General features: G+C 40.0%; 1 protein-coding gene across 9 annotated transcripts in view; it reads right to left on the minus strand.

Annotated features, from left to right (window-relative positions):
* The window catches only part of TNS1 (tensin 1), a 356,761-nt gene that overhangs the window by 266,658 nt on the left and 68,200 nt on the right, over window positions 1-21,903 (minus strand). Inside the window, exon 1 of one of the 9 annotated variants that reach the window (XM_039343167.1) lies at window positions 14,827-15,050. The exons of 7 other annotated variants lie outside the window; for them this stretch is intronic. In XM_039343167.1, the coding sequence (XP_039199101.1) occupies window positions 14,827-14,907 (81 nt within the window). In that variant the 5' untranslated portion in view covers window positions 14,908-15,050. Of the gene's footprint in view, window positions 1-14,826; window positions 15,051-21,903 lie in introns of those variants that run through there. One more of the 9 variants, XM_039343177.1, reaches the window with a different exon arrangement.

Genomic DNA, 21,903 nt, shown 5'->3' on the forward strand with positions numbered 1-21,903 from the left:
AACAACATGTTAAGATAATGGCTGGGCTCCAACAAGTCACTGAGCCATAAGTTATTCATTTCCATTCTACCCTAGTCTAGTGTGTTGTGCAGATTTAGCCAATGAGTAAAACTACTGGGGTCGAGTTTGAGTCTAACACAGGATGAGACTCCCACTGAATTAAGATCTGGCTGAAGGATGGGGCTATTTGCGCTCTGGAAGTGTTATTAATAAATAAAAATTAAATTGCTATTTAATTTTTGCCTTGATTATTGAGGGATTTTTCATCTGTTGGTCTGCCTTTTAAGCACAGCATGTCTCTTAGATTGGTGCTGGGACAAAAAGCTAAGGATTTTGAGATCCTCCTGGTAAAACCAAGCAACATTCCAAGAATTTACTCTCCTCCAACCTGCCACAAGACATCCCTTCCCAAATGGGATCCTACCAATCCTTTTCCTTCCTTTATTAGAGACACACACAGAGAGAGAGAAATAGCATCAGGTCTTTTCTCCACTTTAACAATATAAGGTTATTTTATTCCAGGTCAGCCATTCCCCAAATCTGCTCAAAATGGAGCTTTTGTACACTTTGTCTAAACAACAGGATTATAGACAGACAGGGAACCTAGTAGTTATCATTCAGAGAGATACTATTTTCCCAGTACGAGAAAGAGGGTGGAGACCCACCATGCTGTTTGCAGTATCCAGGCTCTCCCCTTGGAATCTCCCAGCTTCTTTCAGAACAACTGAAAGGGACACAAAGAAAAAAAGAGAAATCCACAATGGCCAGCTAAAGGACTTTAGAGGCTAGGATAGGATCAAGGCTGTTTCAGATCTGACCTTAAGTTAAAAACCCCAAACAGCAGGGGAGGACCCAACATAAATATTTGAGAAACCAAAGTTACACTGGAGAGGGGGAAGAGAGAGAGAATATTATTGCCTACACATCCATAGTGTGCTTCCAGTTTCTGGCAATCATAAGTTAAGTTTCAATCACAGCAGATGAATTTCAGGCAAGCAGCTGAAAATCAGGGCAGGGGCTATTAGAATCAAAAGATAACATTTGATCCCAATAAGACCCTATTGGAGGATATCTGCTATGCTGAAATTCAGAACTCAGGACTTTCCAGACGATGATGATGCAGCCTCCCTCCATAATTTTTGTAACTTTCAAATATTACATTGCTCGCCTCTGTCCGTTCCTGTGAGAAGATAATCCATATCCTCATGTATAGATGTGCAGATGATTACAAAATACTTGGGAGTGGGATTTTGGCAGGAGGAAAAAGCACTTTAACACCAGGAAGCTGCAAATTGAATGAAGGAGGCAGGTCCAAGAGGGAAAAAAGATAGAGTGATAGTCTTCTGACAAATAAAGAATAGCTATAATATTCATAAAGGATCCAGAAAGTGGAAAAAGTGACTTGGGTTGATGACAAGGGAGAATCAGTCCAGAGCCTGTATTTTGATCAAAGCCCTCTTCTGGGGGGGGGGGGAGAAGATGGGGAAGAGAGACTAACATTTCCTTGGTAACTCATTTGCATGGAAAGAAAATGTGATTTCTTGCAAAAGCTGATCTAACTGAGGAGGGCTGCTGTCCGGTTCCCCTGCCAAGCATTTGCAAAGACCTCTGTGTTCTCTATGCAAAATCAGCAGTGCCTAGCATCCAACGCTGAAAGGATGCTGGATCCTGAATATAGAGTTTGTTGGGAAGGTTTGCCCTTCAAAGTCCTTCCCTCCCCAGTCGGGTCCTTTTTTTCCCCCAGGCTTATTCATTCGTATACTGACTGAGCAAGAAAGCAAGATTGCAGGGCAAAGCAGCCCAACTCTTGTAGGACGTGCAAATGTGAGTAGCTTTTTAATCAGGAACCCAACAGAGGGTACATTAGGGTATGTCTGCTGACCTTTCCCCTCTAGCTCTGCTTCCAGGCGAGGCAAAATAATTCTTGTGACCCACAAGCAGGCCTGCATTCTTGCATTCTATCCTCACCCCGCCCAATTCCATCAATAGGCATTTTTGGGGTGGAGGGAGATTAATTTACTTTTGTTTCTCAACCATTTCCTCGATTCCTCCAGAGCTGACCCCAGCCACCACATGACATCAGAGCAAATAAAGGCAGGGACTGCTTCTCGCAGGAGGAGAGATAAAATAAGACAGATTGCCAGCTTGCAGGTCTGTCTCCCATACACACACCCAGTTACTACGTACACTGGATTTGTAAAAAGCAAGAATGGGAAACAATGGCATCCATTTGTCATGCCTTAGGTTAGTTTGCCAAGCCACAAAACTCTTCAACAGAGGGAGAACTTCTCCTGCAACGCCAATTCAGTCCATCCCACAAGATGCGTGTGCTGTAAACAAAGTCTGTTTCTCAGACCAAGAGAAAAATGTCCTAGAAGTGCAAGACAGCAGGAGGAGGAGGTCTTCTCCAGCGACTTGTATGATGCAATCCTGTATGATGCAATCCTGTCCTGGGAAAAATATCTTCAAATCTGTATAATTTCCTTATTTCTTTTTTTTTTAATTGAAAAAGTTTTATTAACAATTAACAAAAAAAAATTAACCCCCAAACCCACCCACCCCCACCCCCATACCCCCATAATTTCCTTATTTCATACATACAACTATTTAACCAGAAGGGTAGGTGAATTTATATGTTACATCGTATATAAATGTGTACTATTAGAGAGTCAGTTTGCTCTAGTAGTTAGAAACCAAGAGACAGTCCTGACTTATGCATGGAAAACTGACTGGGTGACTTGTGGCCAACCCACTTCAGAGGATTGTTGTGGGGAAAATGATAGAGGAAAGAGCATTAAGTACATTTGCCACTTTGAGTTATTTATTATTATTATGGTTCGTTGCACAGTCAGCCAGATATTCAGACTGGGTTTGGCATTTTTGTCTATCTATCGGGTCCTTTCCAAGGACCTGGGATTGGCAGATCTGGGTGTTTGATGGTGTTATAGATATCATTGCAGGACGGAAGCTGTTCTGAATAAAGCTGGCTTTTGCAATTGACTGATGATGAATGTGTCAGTGCTGATAGTGTCCAAGTGGTGCTCCCGATGTTTTGGGATTGCCCCCAAGGCACCTATTACAATTGGTACTATCTTTGCTTTTTTTTGCCACAGTTATTCTAATTTTATTTGCAGTTCTTTGTATTTTGTTATCTTCTCCAGTTCTTTCTCTTCTATTATGCTGTCTCTACTATCGAGACATTTTTGTTGTTGTTTCTTATCAACAATTGTTAGTCTGAGGTGTTATGTGGGAGGTGCCTGTATGTTTGAATTCTAAAGTCCCAGAGCAATTTAACTTCTTCATTTTCTATGACTTTCTCTATTTTATGGTCCCACCAATTCTTGCTTGCACGCAAATGATATTTGTTGCAGATCTTAACAATGCACCATTGTTGCTACTGCTTGTAGTCAGTCTGTGTGGTCTTCTTGCAGTAGCTTACAGGTGAGATCCACTGTTTCTTCAGCTTCTTTGCATAGGCAGCACTTACTGTCTGTTGCTGTCCTCTCAATTCTGGTTTTGTATGCATTTGTCCTTAAGGCATGGTCTTGTGCAGCTTAACTAGTCTTACACACCTGTAGTCAGAGACTCCTATCACCACAGAAAGCTAAATAGCTAATCAAGGCATACTTCCAGGAATATGACATAACTCCAAAAATGTAAGTTTCCTTCTTTTTCCACTCCCCTCTGCTTCAGAGAAACCACATTTTCACATATATCCCTGCCCTTTGCTTCTTGGTCAGGGAAAACTGACCCCTCTTATTCTGCTTGCTCCCAATTTACACTTTCCAGTAGAAGAGGTAATAGCAGCACAGAATAGAATAGAATAGAGCTGGGAGGGACTTTGGAAGTCTTCTAGTCCAGCCTCCTGCTCAAGCAGGAGAACCTATACCATCTCAAACAAGTGACTGTCCAGTCTCCTCTTAAAAACCTCCAGTGATGGAGTGCCCATGATTTCTGGGGCCAACCTGTTCCACTGGTTAATTGTCCTGTCAGGAAGTTTCTCCTTAATTCCAGGTTGCTTCTCTCTTTGATCAGTTTCCAACCATTGTTTCTTGTCCTCTCGTGCTTTGGTGAATAATGTGACCCCCTCTTCTTTGTGGCAGTCCCTCAAATACTGGAATACTGCTATCATGTCTCCCCAATTTCTTCTTTTCTTTAGACTAGCGAAACCCAAGTCCTGCAGCCGTTCTTCATATGTTTTAGTCACCAGGCCTTTGATCATCTTAGTTGCTCTTCTCTGAATTTTTTCCAAACTCCCAACATCTTTTTTGTAATATGGTGACCAAAATTGGCTGCAGTATTCCAAGTATGGTCTTACTAGGGTTTTATAAAGTGGTACTAAATAACTCACGTGATCTTGTTTCTATGCCTCTGTTTATACAATCCAGGATTGTATTAGCTTTTTTGGCTGCTTCTGCATTCTGCTGGCTCATAGTTAAGTGATTGTCCACTAGGACTCCAAGGTCCCTCTCATAGTTATTGTTTTTAAGCCAGGTCTTGCCCAATCTGTACTTGTACCTTTGATTCTTCTGGCCTAAATGTAAAACTTTGCTTTTCTCCACATTGAAACTCATTTTGTTGGATAGGGCCAGTGTTCAAATTTGTCAAGATCTTTTTGGATCCTTAGTTGGTCTTCTGGGGTGTTGGCTACTCCTGCAAGTTTGGTATCATCTGCAAATTTGATGAGTTTCCCTTCAATTCCCTCATCTAAGTCATTGATGAAGATATTGAAGAGTACTGGGCCTACGATGGAATCTTGTGGTACCCCACTGCTTACTTCTCTTCATGTGGATGTAGTGCCATTGAGGACTACTTGTTGAGTTCGGTTTGCCAGCCAGCTACAGATCCATTTGGTGGTGATGTTGTCTATTCCACCTTTTTCTAGCTTACTAAGGAGTAAGTTGTGGTTTACTTTATCAAATGCTTTACTGAAGTCTAAGTATACTATGTCCACAGTATTTTGCTGGTCTATTAGTTTAGTCACTTTGTCAAAGAATGAAAAAAGATTGGTTTGGCATGATTTGTTTTTAACAAACCCATGCGGCTACTATAACTTTGTTTGCTTCTAGTTCACAGATCTGTTTTTTGATTATCTTTTCTAGGATCTTCCCAGGTATTGATGTTAGACTGATTGGTTTATAGTTTCCTGGGTCCATTTTTTTTCCTTTCTTGAAGATGGGAACCACATCAGCCCTTTTCTAATCCTCAGGTACTTCCCCAGTGCTCCAGGATTTTTAAAAGATGTGGTGCAGTGGTTCTGAGATAACATCTGCCAGCTCCTTCAGAACTCTGGGATGTAATCTGTCAGGCCCGGGTGATTAATATTCGTCAAGGTCAGATACGTGTTCTCTTACGATTTTCTTGCTTATTTTAATTTTTGTTTCTAATTTGTCTTTTGCAATGGGTTTTTTTTAATATGTTGGGCTATGGTTTCTTATTGTGTGAAGACTGTTGCAAAGAATGAGTTAAGCAGCTCTGCTTTCTCCCTGCTGCCTGTTGTTTCCTTGCAATTTTCTCTCTTTAGCGGACTTACAGTTTCCTTGACTTTTTTCTTGTTATTAATATGTTGGAAGAAACTTTTTTTTTATTATCCATGATTTCTGTTGCAAGTCTTTGTTCGTTCTAAGCCTTTGCTTTCCTGACTTCATCTTTGCATGTTCTGGCTGTCTGCTGGTAATCAGCCTTAGTTATGTGCCCCTCTTTCCCTTTTTTGTATTTGTCCTTTTTGTCTTTCAATTTGTCAGAGAGATCTTTGTGCAGCCATGCTGGTTTCTTCTTGAATTTCTTGTTTTTCCTTTTCAGTAGTATTGTGCTGGTCTGGGCTTTTATGATCGCATTTTTGAGAGTTTCCCATGCTTCTTGGGTTGTTTTCTGCTTTAGGATTTTCATCCATGGGATCTTTCCTAGGTTCTCTCTGAGTTTGTTAAAGTCAGCTCTTTTGAAGTTTAAGACCCTGGTTGGATTGTTTTCTGTTGCTAGTGTTTGTATTATATTAAATTCCAGTATGACATGGTCTCCAGCAACTTCAACTCCCTCTATCACTTCTTCTCTATTAGTTAGAATTATATCCAATATGGCTTTAAATCTAGTTCCCTCCTCCACCTTTTGGATGACAAAGGTTCACCTTCCTTGAGACAGCCTGCAATCTCAACTAGATGTAGTGAGGCTCCTTTCCCCTCTCCAAAACGAACAGGCTCAATCTGTATCCTATTACAGCAGCCAATTAGTTGAATATACTTGTAATTACTAGAAGCATCACCAGCATGGGAAAAGGAGGTTGTTTCTAAAGGAGATAACCCATGGACCTTGGGCCAAAAATGTGCCATATCCTGATGTACTTGCACTTTAACTTTCTTCAGGAACTTAGATGTTATTTGGGAACTTACCTCAGGTTCCCCATGACAATATCAAGCCCCCCTGAATAACAGCTTGCCTTCTACAATTAATCATCCCCTGACATATGTAATTCCATGAAGGCAACTATGAAATCTAAACTGTTTTGATAGCAACTTGGATTAGATGGAAATATATTGTGATCTAAAATATATCTAGCCACTTTACAGAGAAATGCACAACTGGCATGTCAGTATGGAAATTCTTTGAAGAACTATATGAAAACCATTACTTACCATTAAGCAATATGATCTGCTATTTCCACTAGCCCTTCTTCCTAGCTAATTCATATCTGGAGGCACAACATTCCATGTAAACCAGATGTTTTGAACTACAATTTGCATCATCTTTGATCACTGGGCACATTAGCCAAGAACTGATGGAAGTTATTTTCCAAAATATGTGAAGGATACTATATTGAGAAAGGCTGAATGACCTCATAGAGGAAAAACAATGGACATCATCATGCCAAAAATAATATGATAATTTTTTTCTGTCTTCTCTTCTCCTTTGCATCAGTTTAAAGGGGTAAATTTGGACATTTGTTTCAGTAAAATAATCCTGGAGTAAAATAATCTTTGGGACTTTATGTGGTATCTTTTCAAAACTTTTCAGGACGGGGGATTAATGAAATTAAATTTGTACACAGACTTAACATGAGCAAGTTTGTTTTTTTCAGCATCATCCATAATAATCAATGTTTTTTTCTGGGGGGGAGATGGCTTTTGTTAGTTTGTTTGGGAGGAGGTGCCAAAAGCAAGATTCAAGCACACAATTTCCTACTGCCTTAACCATTGCACCAAACTGGCTTCCATACGGTTTTTAATTTGGTTTGAATGGGGTGGTTGTTTTATTGATATCTGTATTTTGCTTGTTTTTTGTAATTGTTTTACTACTGTATGTGAGCCACCCAGAGTCATGCATGTTTGATGGGCAGCTATACAAATCAAATAAATAAATAATAGTCACTATTAAAAACTCCATATATTTCAGCAAATCAGACATCAGCAAAAGAGGAAAAAAGCGTGATAATGGTTCCTAGTCGTTTGGGCAATCCTTTCTTTTATTTCAACCTTAACCCATAAAGCTGTCCCAAGTCCCTGGTGGCCCAAAGCATACCAGCAACAGCACCCTTTCATCCCAGGATGATTCTGATCTGGTAATGGAAGACATCAGTCTGTAGACTTTAATTTCTCTTAGCCTTACCCTGGTTGTCTTCCAGATATGCTGGATAACAAGTCATACCATTTGGACAGCCACCTGTCTGAAATGGTATAAGTTCTCCTGCTTGAGCAGGGGGCTGGACTAGAAGACCTCCAAAATCCCTTCCAGTTCTATTCTATTCTATTCTATTCTATTCTATTCTATTCTATTCTAGTGCCAGGCAGCACTTCTTTGCCGGGAATAATAAGAGTTACAATACAATGTGTCTGGATAGTACCAAGTTGAGGAAGATGGCTCCTAAGCTAAGCTGAACCAGAACAAATGGTAAAGAAGTATTTGTGAATATGACCAGATTGCTACCCTACCATTATCATCTAAGCCTCATTTTTATCATTAGTAGAAACAAAAAAAATATTGATCATATAACTATCTAAGAACTTGGGAAATAACTGCACTGATGGCTTCTATTCCATCCAACAACTACCCTCACCCCATCCACTAGTACGAGTGCCAGTACCCCTTGGGATTCTTGGACAGAATCCTTCTCTCCGTCTGCTCAATATCCCCAGACATTTTCTCCAGCAGTTTAGCCTGTTGACCATGTCAATTATTCCCCTGGCCTTGTGACCTTCAGCCCCAACCCCACCCCACCCCTAGGAAGGACATTACTAAGTCAAGAAGCTTTCCTGGAGAAATTCAGTCACAGAAGTAGGCACAAGAAGAGAAGAGATAAGTGCCATTACCTTAAATGTCTGAGACTAAGTACTGTACATGATAAGTGACCTTAGAAAGTGTCCTAAGTGAAGAAGAAAGAAGACAAAAGAATGTCTCTTTTCAGACAAAGGCACAAAAAACCATACTGTTGTTACTCTACAATTAATAGTTAATCCAGCTAGCCAAAGGTGACCCAGGAGAGAACAGAACAGAAAAAATACCAGTGCAAGGAACTAAATAAGGAAAAATGATTGGGGATCTTAAGACCGTGTTCCCAACCCTCACTTTGTGGACCAGCACCAGTCCGCAGCATGCCAGAAACCAAGGTGTGCAAACAAGCAAAGCCCCATCCGTGGGATGCAAGCAGTACATGAAACCACACCCCCTCCGGTCCACAGAAAAACCTCTCTCCATGGAACTGGTCCCTGGTACCCAAAAGGTTGGGGTTCATTGCATTGAGGTGCCTTCTTGAGATTCATCAGAAAGTGGTATTTCTTCATCTTACAATCAGGGTCTGTAAACTCCATCTCCCTCTTCTATTTGTGGTGGTCAAGAGGTTGCTTGAACCAAAAAATACTTCAATACAAATGCTTCCCACTATATATTCAGCCTGGTTGTCAAAAGTTGTTAGAATGTGGGTTCATTTTGGGGCTTTTGAAAGGATTACCAAAAGCAAGACACAATGTTGGTCAAATGATTTGTTTGTATTATTGTAAGACCAAAAATACTGGCAACTTATATCCCAAATGGTAAAACTAGTTCAGCAGAAAGTATCCTTCAAAAAGGCCACTATCCTAAATCTGTAAGTAAAGAGGAAGCAAAAAAACTGGCTTTCAGCATAGATGAGATTCAACTGAAGTGTCCTCTAGTTAGTCTTAGCAGAAAGGATGTTCCTTATTTTCCTCTGACTTCCCACTTTGTTTGCTTTGAAAAGTTGCCCAACTAATTGCTTTCTCTTTTCTCTCCCTCTCAAAAAAAAAAATTATTATTTACAACCAAGCAGTCATCTTGTGTACTCACTTAATTCTTCCTTTTAGTTGTTTTCCTCCTGTCACATCTCCTTCACCAACTCACAGGCCCATTTTCACTGTAGGACTGCCAAATCATGAGCAAAACTGCTTCCTTTTATATTGTTATCTAATTAAGAAGGATTATTCTCATTAAGTTCACAGGCCATGACTGCCCTTAAATGGAATGGGAGGTTTACTTAAACACAGAAATTACATCATCCTTAAACTATACAGACTGGAAATCAATCCAGCCTGCAACTGATGAGGAGGACAAATGTATTCGTTTGGTAATTTAAACAAAATGTATAATTCCCAAGACATTAAATTCGTGTTTAGGACAGCCAGGTATATTTGTTGAATGCAAATACTGTACATCCTCAAAAATGCTGTAAGGTCAAGGTCTTTTTTTAAAAAAATTAAGTCTCACTCTCTCAAGTTGAGTTCAATTCCTGGTAACTATTTGGCCATGTTGTTTTCTTGGCCCCAATACAGATGTAGTCTGCCACAGCTGCCCACTAAGGAGTTTTGTTTGTTTTTGGTTTTACTATGCAATCTAGTAAATCAACCTGGTAGTAGTTTCCCAGCCAAATACTAACCATATCTTACTCTGCTTAGTTTTCTCAACATAAATTAAGATTAGGTCACCTGAAATTCATGCTTTCTCCTTACTGCATGAATGAAACAATTTTAATAAGAAAAAATGTTATGTAAAATGATATTTTATTGTTAAATGTATATAGCGAGGATATAACCTAGGGGAGATCTTTTACATTTTTCAAAAAACTATGTATTGAGTGATGTTTAACTAATGCTTGCATAGTTTGCTATGGGAATTTTTGAAAGTCAACTACTTGGCCATTTTTTCTATAAATTTGGTGGTAGATACATTTAAGTACAAACTGTTAACTTCTGCACATTTTGGACAGCAGAGAAAATAATGGGAAACCAATGGGTTGTTTTGAGTTATTGTACTTGATGGCAAAATATTTCAAATCAAGTGTCTTACTTGTCCCAAGTGCAAGACAAAATTGCAAATTGCAATATGTTTTCTTCTGGTTTAGAATATTCAAAATGATTGTATATTCATATTGAATATTCAGAGTGTTTCAAGCTTGGAAAATGTTACTTACCCATGTTGTTAATACCTGTTATTTAATGTAAGACAAGGGGGAAATTGCATTCCATTCATATATTATCTTCTATGGGAAAGCTGGCGAAAGTAATTTATATAGTTGCTTTCAGATATCGTATATGATAAAAGATTCTAATTTATATTTAAAGTATTCCAATTTATATTTAAATTATTCAAAAACACGTTGCAAGATTCTGGGATTTACTTTTGTATTAAAAAGTCTTACCAAATGGAACTTATTAAGAAATAAAATACAACAATTACTCAGATGAAGTATCCAGGAATGCCATATATAGCATAATGCTGCATATACAAATGTTTCCATTTTTGCAGTGGTTTTTCTCCTATTTTCCTATCTTTTTATCTTTTTTCCCCTTTGCAAGCTGGCAGGAAGGAGCAATTTTATTCTTTAAAAACTGCTTTCAAAGTCTTTTTGGATTGAAGAGCAAAGAAAAAGTGCATTCCGCCTAACAGGTATCATTTATTTACAATGATTTGTAAATCTCATCTTAAATAACCAAGAATATAATCTGAATCACATTTTTTATTCTGCATGTCACACATTTTCTAAAGAAGATATGTTATCTGACTGTTTAACCTATCAGCTTTCATTCTAGTGGAATCTTTTTATCTACTCATATTCCAAAACCTTTGATCATACAGTACAACATTTGTTTTGAATTACTGAATTATCTGCATAGCTGCCTTTCCACATATATGTAAAAGGTCACTTTAAAAATCAAATATCTTCATTTCAGTCTTGTACTCCAGTTTTGGGGCAAGTTCTTTCTCTTGAAGCCTTTCTTAATAATGTGCATTTTGTGACTTTCTATCCCTATCATGACAGTTAATCTGTGAATGAATACTCCCCTTTGACAGCCATTTTGAAATATTCTGAAAATTCACAATGATGTTGCCGATACTTGAGTTAGATGGTGAGCCTCAGAAGTTCCTTAGCATCAAGAATAAAATCACAACACTTTCCAAAATCACAGACTGCTTTTTGCAGTGGATTATTTTTTTCTTAAAATAAATTGCCACAGTATTGTATATACATTTCTACCTATTTGTGATATGCTCAGTAACAAACATCAAGACATGGCCAGTTGAATCACAGATAGCATCTAAGTTAGATGGTGTGTAAGCTGGTCAGATGCTTCCCCCATATTTCATCCTTTAATTAGAAGATACTTTAAATCAAAAAAAATTAGGAGGATCTTTGTAGCAGGTCAGATATCTAATTTTAAGAAATTATTGATTATCCCTTTAGCATCTCTGTTAAATTCAGCATTAAGGCGATGCTATGTTTAAGAACTTTTCATAATTTAAAACATTCAGTCATGATAAAAATTCTTTCGTACAATCTGATATTTTAAATGATCATTGATTTTTATCCTTTTATTTTTTTATTTTTTAATTGAACAGCTGGCCCAAATTTTGATGAGAAGTCTTAAACTGATTAGGAGCTAGGAATTCAAAATATATTTCAGGTCTGGCAAAGAGCCTCTAATAAAATGCATTTGATTATAAAGATACAGTGCTGAATTAGAAAAGGATGCTTCTGCTCTTGAACTAATATCTGATTATTAGATGGATTTCTTCTCTCCAACCCCACCTCTCTCAGAAAGCGACCACTGATCTTTTATGCTGCTTTTGGAAAAAAAAAAAAAAAAAGATCAAGTTCCCGAGAACTGCCAGAACCATCAGATTACAAAAAGCTGGAAGTGATCACAAGGAACTGGAATTTCTGGTCAGTACCCCATGTCGTTCAAGCCTTTCCACCTTTCCACTAAAGCATCTGGAACTAACCATTATCTAAGAAAGGATGCTGGCTACAGTGACCTATGACCTAATGAGACTTGCTCTGGTCTGCAATGATAAATTACATCACTTCGTGTAAATCATCCCAATTGTGTATATATTCCCCCTCTCCTCCTGGAACCAGGGTAAAGCCCCACATGTACACTGGAAGGTTTAAACTCCGAAGAGTTTCATTAGCCCATTAAGGAATCAGCAGGCAAGAAATAGAGGGCTGTGTTATTCGCCAAACACTTTGAGATCAAAGTCTACAAATCTATGTATTTATCATGATCTCTGATGTCAAGGGAGGGATCATAGATCTTGAAGCTTGTAATTCCTTAATACCGGACTGTAATGACAGATAAATTGTCATGTTCTATACACAAGGACATACATCAAAAACTATTGTCTCTTCTTCAAAAAAAAAGCATCATGTTTTATACAACAAGCTTCCTCAGCCTTACACACTCCAGATATGCTAACTTTAGTCTTCAATGACATGCTGGCTATGGATTATCGGACATGAAGTCCAGCATTTATGGAAGATGGTTGCAAAGAGCTTTCCTACAAAGGCTTCAAAGTATTTGGTTCTTTGTTTCACAAGTTTGGACTGTTCTTAAGAGCAGTGGCGTCAACCACAGAAACTCCTAGTCTGTAACTGTAAACAAGATAGAAATAAACTCCTTTGCAAAATTGCTCAACCCTCATATTTCAAGCATGCAGTGAGTTCAAAATAAATGTCTAACTTGCCCCAAGACAAGTTATTGTGCCAAAGCATTCAGCAAATGTTCACAAAGGCCACGTTTACGCAACACACTTAACTTAGTCACTGAATTAACCAGTGTTTTTGATTGGCATAATACACTGAAACATAAGCTAACCAAATGGGCTAAATTTGCGGAAATAAAGGCAGCCACAAAAATATAGCCATTACATTTTAACTGACCTACACAGACATAATGTTACAAATATTTATGTGCATCAGCTATCTAAGAACGTACCTCTCTCTTGTCATTTCTAAAGGGGGAGATTAGCAGCCCATTGCAGCAAGAAATAAACTGAGATATTTTATCTCCATACTTAACTTATAAATATCAGTATGAAAAACTTAACACCAATATCTTTTGGGGGTAAATCAACCTATTTATTAAATGTTAAAAGTCTGAAAGCCTCTTAACTAATTCTGGACTTTCAATCAATTAGAAACCCCTTATCTAAGCTCTATCCTTTCTTATTTTCCAAGATCATTTTTCAGGATGAGTTGATTATTTATTATTGACGGGGGGGGGAGTGTCTCCTTAACTTCATTTTGTCATTTCCCACCCCCCACCCATCCCAGTTCACCTTTGGGACCACCCAAAGTATCACTATGGAAACAATGTGATGTCACAAACAGTAGGTTGTAACTGTAGGGACCAAGCAGGCTGGTTAGCTCTGAAAAAGCAGAGTTCTCTTTTCATGCAAATGTATCCTTGATTAGTTATATTTGATTCTCCCCCCACCCACACGCAACAACACAATAATCTTGCTTTGTAGTAATACATGGATATCCAAGAGGGGTTGCAGTTGTGTCTCCTATCAGCATTTGGTTAGCAGCATTACCAGTCAGGCTACTGTACCAGGGACACCCAAAATTCGGAATTCTTTTGCCATCTTCTGTTCATTTTAATGTCACATCTAAATGCTGGTGTTGTAATTTCCTCTCCCATAAGAGGCAATAGTTCTGCTTTGAAAAGCTTTTAAGTTACAAGTCCTGCTTCTTCTCATGCAGAGGTGGACATATTATAGATCACATTATCATCTTTACTCTGCTCGTTTATGATACCTGGCATAACCCTTTAGATTCATCAGCTTTTCCCAACCGGAAACCTTCCAGATGTGTCGGTACTGCCATTCTCCAAATTCCAGCCCAATCCTCCACTAACCCCAGCCAGCTCTCTTCACTCTTTCAGGCACCCATTAAAACCAAACCAACTTCTGCTTGCACCATCTGGCCTCCACACCATCCTTTCTTCCCCACTCCTCTCCGAGCCTCTCTAGAATAGATCATCTCCTTCCATACCACCCAATCCGGATAGTTTGGAAGTGGAGCAGGGGAGGGAGGGAGAAGGTTTCAGAAGCACGGGGAAAGAGTGAAAATAAACGTGTCCCTCGCACGGAAACGAAGGGCAGAGCGGAGAAGGGAGAAGGAGAACGTGCTTTTAAGGCCCAATCTTTGGCCGCCAGCAATTCTAGCAGCCCGGCAAGCCGGAGAGCCGGACATCTGCTTCTCAGCAAGCATCAAAGGCTTTCCTCGCAAACCCGCATCCAGATGGAATCTCTTAACAGGGCTTTCCTTCCCTTCCCTGTTTCTTTTCCTCCCCCCCCCCCCAATCCCCCTCCCGCCCCGGGACGCCTTTCTTCCATCCAAGCCTTTAGCAACGCTGCGCGAGCGGAGCTTTCCAATCCCTCCATCCCATCCGTCGGCGCGGGTAGCCGCGCACAACTCTTCCCCAAGTCTCTTCTCCTTCTCCTCCTCTTCGGCTACCACTGCTTGAAACCCAGACCCTTCTCTCCTCTTCCCCCCCCCCCATCCCCGAGAGGAAACCCGTCGGATTCGGCGCTCTTACGTACCCAAAGCATACAAGATAGGCAAACCCAGGTCATCCTGTCATCCGATCGGCCCGTGGAGAGGCTCAGGGAAACCGAGAGCATTACTGCATCAGCTCACATCCTCCGGCCAAGCCAGGGCAGGAGGGGCAGACACAGACGCGGAGGAGAAGAGAGCCCATCTCTCCCACCAGCGCTTTCCCTTCCTAGTAGTATCAGCGCGGGTTCACTTTTCGCGCCCCCCCCCCTCGCCCCAGCTTTCTTAAGGCAGTTTCCTCACCTCTTCTAAGGAAGGGGAGAAGGGGCGGGGCCTGCGACGAGAACCCTTCTCTTTATTGGTACAAACCCTCCCCACTTCCCAACCCCTCCCTGCCTGGCCAGCTGCAGAACTTTGCCGCGCTTTTATAGCGTTGAATGGGTCCCGCTGCAATCGCGGCGGCGTCACCAGAAAAAGGGAGCGCGGGGGGGGAGGGGCGGAGCGTCGCGTCTGGGTCTGGGTCTGGGTCTGGGTCTGGGGAAAGACCCAGGATCGGTTCGGCTGCATGCTGCCAAAGAACAGCCAAACTGATTTTGGGAGCTTCAGGTGGATTTGCCCCCTAAGCAACAGAAGAGAATGGCTCAAGGAAGTAAGGACGCTCCCCTAGCGAATCTAAGCATTTTTGATCCGTCAAAAATCAATATTCGGAAGAAGTCAAATCCTTTGGCTAGGGGGAAAAAAAAAGGGGTTCTCTTGTTTGCCTTGCACCAAGCAAGCTCTTATGTTAAACGGACAATACCGTAACTCTTTGTTGTTGTTTTATTAATAATAATAGAATTTGTGTCCCGAATGGACAGATGAGTTTCATTGCAAACGAGAGTGTTCTAACGAAAAGATCAAAGTCTACAAGGGCCAAGAAGAGGATACTGATCGTTTTTGTTTTAAAGAAGGAGATATTGATGAGTGGTTTTTTTTTTTTTTTTTACTTTTAAGTATGGCTCTCTGCACAATTGTTGCAATCCAAGTGCACCCAAGGTTTTTGCTTAAAAAAAAGTAGTAGTAAAAATGTTAGATACACTTCTATTTTAAGAGCAAGACGGTAGACATCTCTTATTATATGTATCTGTACGAAAGGCATGGAGAAAATAGATCATGTTTATTAAAAGAGAAATAAGGGGTCCCGTAATATTCATTGGAGAGGTCTGTCCTCTGATTAATACAAGCTCTTGCTTGTGACTCTGCTTTCAGAGAAAAGTCTCATTATTGTCAAGTGAGATATATAAGACTGTCTGAGATTGGGATAGATCTAACTTAGGTTCCCTGCAAAGAAAGTGGTTATAAAATGCCATTCACAAAAAATAACAACAAGAACAATATTTCTTTTTACCAAAACCCAACAGATCAGTTACAAATTCCCATCCAGGCGTGTTCACAACCTAGTGGCTGAACAAACAAAAAAAATGCATATTAACCAAGGCAAAGAAAGCACCCCAAACAAGACATAACAAATACAATGGACCATAGTGCACCCATAATTAAAATAAAACAGTAATTGCGGAATTGCCAGGGTTAATGAGAGTAAGTAGGATCAAACACAGAAATGGCGGGAAGAAGAGAGCTAATTCCAGAGTGGAAGCACCAGATCCTGGTAAGTCTGCAACCAGGAGACTGTGATCCTGGATGAAGGAATAGAAAAAAGGACTTGCTCAAAGGAACATAAAAACCAAACAAGTCTGGAGGGAGATATAAACATCAACATTTTGGGGAATGATTGGGTGTTGTGAGCAGAGAACTCTAAAGCAGTGTTTCTCAACCTTGACAATTTTAAGGCATGTGGACTTCAACTCCCAGAATTCCACAGCCAGCAATGCTGACTGTGGAATTCTGGGAGTTGAAGTCCACATGCCTTAAAATTGTCAAGGTTGAGAAACACTGCTCTAAAGACAAGCCCCAGTGTTTAAAACGGGCTCTGTACACACAGAGTCTTGCAGTGACGTAAGACATGAGCATGGTATAAGAGGTCCAGAAGAGTGGAAACAGCACTACTATAAACTGTTCTGGACTAACATCAGGGAATGGAAAGAGACATCAAAACACTTTCCAGGGAATAATTGAAGTAATCTTAAGGAAAAAGCCTGCTCGGGATCATGTTCAGACTGATCTACCATCACTATCCCCACCTACCCTTAGAGAAACACTGCACACCTGGGATTCGGAAAAGCATCTTGATCTCAGCTACCGTTGACCTCAGGGCCATAACAGGATTGATACGACGACGTGGCGGTGTCTACATTCCAAAAGTGGGTGGAGCTATTTTTTTTTTTACTTAACTGGAATTTGTGTTTTATTTTATACATGTCCCGTACTCCTTTATTAATAAAATATTTGGGAGGGTTGTAATTGCAAACTTTAAAAAGAAGCTGTAACTTTTGTCTTCATCAGTAGAGGGTGTTGCAATATTGGATGTTCACAGCCATTGATCCTGATGAAAAGACTGCATTTTTTGTTTGGTTGGATGGTTTTGGAACAAACACTCCATCAGAAGGGAACTAAAAAAAAAATGTAGCTTTTTTCATTAGTAGAAAAGAATATGAAACAAAATCCCAGTGTCCTGGCTTCCTCTGCTAAAAATAATTGCTGCAGGTTCTTTTCTTTTGGAAGGAACAGAGAAGCTGCAGCTTCTCAAGAGGTTGGGGGAGAGAATGAGCAAAGGAAAAGGCAGTGAAGAAGCTGGAAGAGATCAGGGCGGTAGGATGGGAAAGCTTCCAGTTGGGGGAAGAAAATCACTGGAAAGAATTGGACAGAGATTGAGAACAACAGTGAGGAAAGGTTGCAGAACAATGAACACTCAAGAAAGAATTAGGGAGAAAGAAAGTATTTGGAATGGCAAACAAAGGTGAACTGTTTGCACATTTTCTAGGTTATAGATCAGTGGTGGCGAACTTATGCCACGGGTGCCAGAAGCGGCATTCAGAGCCCTCTGTGTGGGCACACTCACCATCTCCCCAGCCCCACCTCCTCCCATGGTCCCCTCCTCACCAGCAGCTCCCCCAGAGAATTGCCCCTGGGTGTGGTCCACGCGAAGCAGCGCAGCCAAGGACATGGTAGATGGGCAGCAGGGACAAAACTCCGCCCTTGTGCCCCATCGCATGCAGATGATGCTGCGGGGCATGGGTGGAGGGTGTGGCCATCATGGCGCTGCTGGGTTGCCTGGGTGATCTGTCGCAGGCCGTGGAGGTGGTGGGTGGCCCAGTGGGCAGGGCGGAGTGGGAATGGGGGGGCGGTTTTGGGGCACTCAGTCTCTAAAAGGTTCGCCATCACTGTTATAGATTGTAGTTACAAGGCAAACATCAGTCCCAGCATTTCTCCTGTTTGGGTTTAAGAATCCAACCTGATATTAAGGATATCTATCCATAAATTCTTGTGATGCTGAAGGGGAAACATAACCAGGAACATAATTAAGCAGAGTATGGGAGAATAAAGCAGTGAACATCCTTGGAAGGGGTGGGGAGATTGGAGGAAGGATATTAATGGGCTTTAGCTTCTCCAAGGGACTAGTCAGCAAGAGGGTGTCTTGTGTAATCCATTAACTCAAATATGCATTACCACAACTTCTCACTCCTCAACTAATTGGTAGCTGATCCAGAAGGGGTCCAGTGTTCAATTTCATGAAAGAGAGGAGAATGAGCAAAATGTCCCCAGGGGCTTCCAAAGTAAACAGCACAATATTCAGAAAAGGTAACTCCTTTTTTGATAACAACTTCATGAAACTGAGGTGCCTTATTAAGCACCCAAGCAACAGCATGAGGCTTAAAGAAGAATGTGACCTTTCAGCTTTGGAGAACTTGCATCAATACAAAGAAAGGCAAGTAATACGAGGACAGGGGAAATAAGCTAAACAGCGTTTTAGTAGGCAAAGTAATAGCAGCCGTTGAATTTGGTGCGTGGGTCTTCTGAGCACTACTGTTGTAACTCTGGGTTACTTTTTGCCAGCTTCATACTGCTAGGTTCTACCAAGTGAGATGCCTTATTAAGAACAGCTTGGTTCTGAAACTCTGTTTGTCCTGAACAGCCAGGCTGACATTTGGTTCTTATTATTTTCACTAACCCAGTTCACATTCACTTTCCAGATTAGACAAGCTTGAGGAACCCAGCAGGGGGTGGACCAATCACTAGTTGCTTAGAAAGAAAAAAGTAAACGGCAGAGAAATGAACCGTCATCATGTTTTGGATTTTTCCCAAAGCATAGAGGGAGATCAAAATATATTATCCTTATTCTGCCAGAAATAAAGGCTTGCATTGCATTGACTGATGCTCTGTGAAGTGAGATGTTTTAGCAACACTAAGCTTGTGCTATTCCATCTAAAAGGCCTAGAACCACCTTCCACAGATGGGTTGGACTATAGACACATTGCTTGGGATGAGGGAAGTTATAATCTAAAGGACAATAGGTTAGGGAAGAAAGCATTGTTTAGCATTAATGTATGTGATTTAGTGCATTAATGTATGTGATTTAGTACAAGGACATTCCATCTGTTCGGTTATAGAAATTAATAAACACAGACTTGGAAATTTGTTCACAGATGTTAACTAGCCCATTTGTCCTTTATGCATCTAAATTTGTGGCACAGAAACTCAAACTAAAAGAAAAAGTCACCTTCCCATTCCTTGGTAACCTAAGTTCTCAAGGACACAATTAGCCAGACAGAATAGAATAAACCTGCACAGGAAATAATCTGTAATTGGAGTACAGGCTTAGCACTTTCTCAATAGACCTGGTCTTCTTGTGAAGTGGTACCCAAAAAGTTTCTGGCTAAATCATGCTGCCCTCTGGGCAGCATAAAATTAACCCAGATTGCCATTGCCCTACAAAAGAGAGTAGAGGGGAAAAAAGAAAAAGAAAAGTTTTAAATATTTACCCAATGGAAGTTAAGTTGCTCCCTAATGTTTTCCAGGACTATTCACAGCCATAGGCAATATTAATATAATCCAAGCAACCAGAACTGACCATACATCCATAATTTTAAGGATTTCTTCTTTGAGAATATGTCAGCCTAAGTTATTGTATTTACATTAATACGTTGTTGTAAATTAAAATTAAAACTATGTAATTTAACTATCCCTCTTTATATACTGCTAAATCAATAACAACTCCCGGTGGCATACAGCATAAAAATATTGATGAACCATATAAATGCAAAACAACAACACCCACCCTGAAGAATCCAACATCAATTATAAAAACAGCCTCTAAGAGGAATAATAATAAGTGTAAAGGAGTATTCTTCCAGCTGTATTCTGATTGATTGATTGATTCTGTCAAGAATGCTTCTCTCCCACCACAAGCCCAGCATCATGTACACTAGTAACTAGTCCAGTTTTTTTCCTAATGTCTTTTGAAAGAAGTGGGGAATTTTACCACAATGGTAAATTTTCTTTAAGGGAAATACTGGGAGTTCTAATTCAGCAATATTTGGAGGGCCCCAAGTGTCACATTACAGAGGTTGAGGTATGCTGAGCTACAATCTTCCCCAATTTTGCTAGTACATACCCAAGTGAGAAAGAAGAATCAACTCATCAAGTGCAGCATGGAAATTGTTGCAGATTCCAATTGAAAAAAGAAAAGTGTTGGGCATCTTTAGGGAATTCTGTCAACCAGTGCAAACAAACGTATTGGCTAATTACATAGATTTATTCTACTGCTAAGTACAGGATAAAGGATGAATAGGAAACGGAAGCAAGGACTGAAAATCAAAGTGGGATATATTTAGTATTCTATGCCATGCCTATACTATCAATGTTCCTTAAACCATTCTGAAAATTAAAGCCAGTAAAACAAGATTAAATATTTTGCATTTTGCATTCAAGGGACTTTTTACTGCCAAGTTTAAAGGCTAAATGATAAGTTTCCATCTTTCTCATTCAGCTCTGCATATAGGTTCTGATTATAATTGATTTGCAGCTGACATCTTGGCAAGCGTATCCTGATAATTAGCTTGCAGGAGAGTGCTCATCTTATATAGTGCTGCAGCATACCTCAAGAAAAAGGCACTTAACTATGCACATCCTAACAGCCACTAATATCACCCATCAGGCAGGGAGGGGCCAGAGATTCCTCTTTCTATTGAACTTGAAATATAATAACTATGGTATTTGCTTATATTCTGTAACAGGGAATAACCAAAAGTTAGATTGTTGGACATACAGTCTGCAATTCACAATAGATTCACAACGTCTAAGGAAAATAAAGGAATATATTACAAATATTCTCAGTAAGCCAATTGCCCAATGTGTTGTGCTTTTTGTCTGTTTTTCAACACTTTCCCAAACACGTAACTTTCATAGAATTCTCTTTCATTAGATCCAAAGAGATCTCTGAAGACATCTCTGCTAGAGACATTATGCTCAGTGATTTCAGAATTTGAAGGATCTCTCAGCCTTATTCCATGACTTCCAAAAACAGGAGTTCCATACACACTTTGCCATAGAGACTAATATAATACTGCAACCATAGTTGTGATTGGCACTGACCCAGAAAGAAGCAGCGACATTGTAGCTTAGCAGGTTCTGCAAATCTAGCATCCCTGATTAGTCAGTTGTGCCTCCCAGAAAATGAATTTAATTGTGCCAACTCTGGTTATTAGCCACATGGAAACTCTACCACTATTAGATAGTTAATGTATTAAAAAGATTCAGACACAGCAGTTTGCTTCCCCAAATCCAACTTTTAATTGTATCCTAGCCCGACATGCTGAAATATATAGAAATTCCATTGTCCTTGAAGTGGGGCAAATTCAGAAAATGTCTACAGTTAGTTCATAACCAGTAAAAAAACATTAACATGATTCCTGACAGATTTAGAGTCCTCCCCCCCTTAACTAATCCTTTTTTTTTCTGGGATTGCCCTATCAGTTTACAGCTGTGCTATTGAAGAGCCAACTCATTAAAGCCCTTTATCACCTTGTAAGTGTTTTTACTGCTGTTTTGCCTGCTCCTTAAAAACTTTACAAAGTGTTAGATGTATCCAAGCCCTCCATAGTCCAGCTGATTTCACTGCCTAGTGAGATAGGCTTCAACCTCCCTGAACGGCAATGGGAGAAAGTTTGAGAAACTTTCTTTAAGAA

The sequence above is a fragment of the Crotalus tigris genome, unplaced genomic scaffold (assembly GCF_016545835.1).
Source record: "Crotalus tigris isolate CLP2741 ecotype Arizona unplaced genomic scaffold, ASM1654583v1 scf7180000017834.3080900, whole genome shotgun sequence".
Classification (NCBI taxonomy): domain Eukaryota; kingdom Metazoa; phylum Chordata; class Lepidosauria; order Squamata; family Viperidae; genus Crotalus; species Crotalus tigris.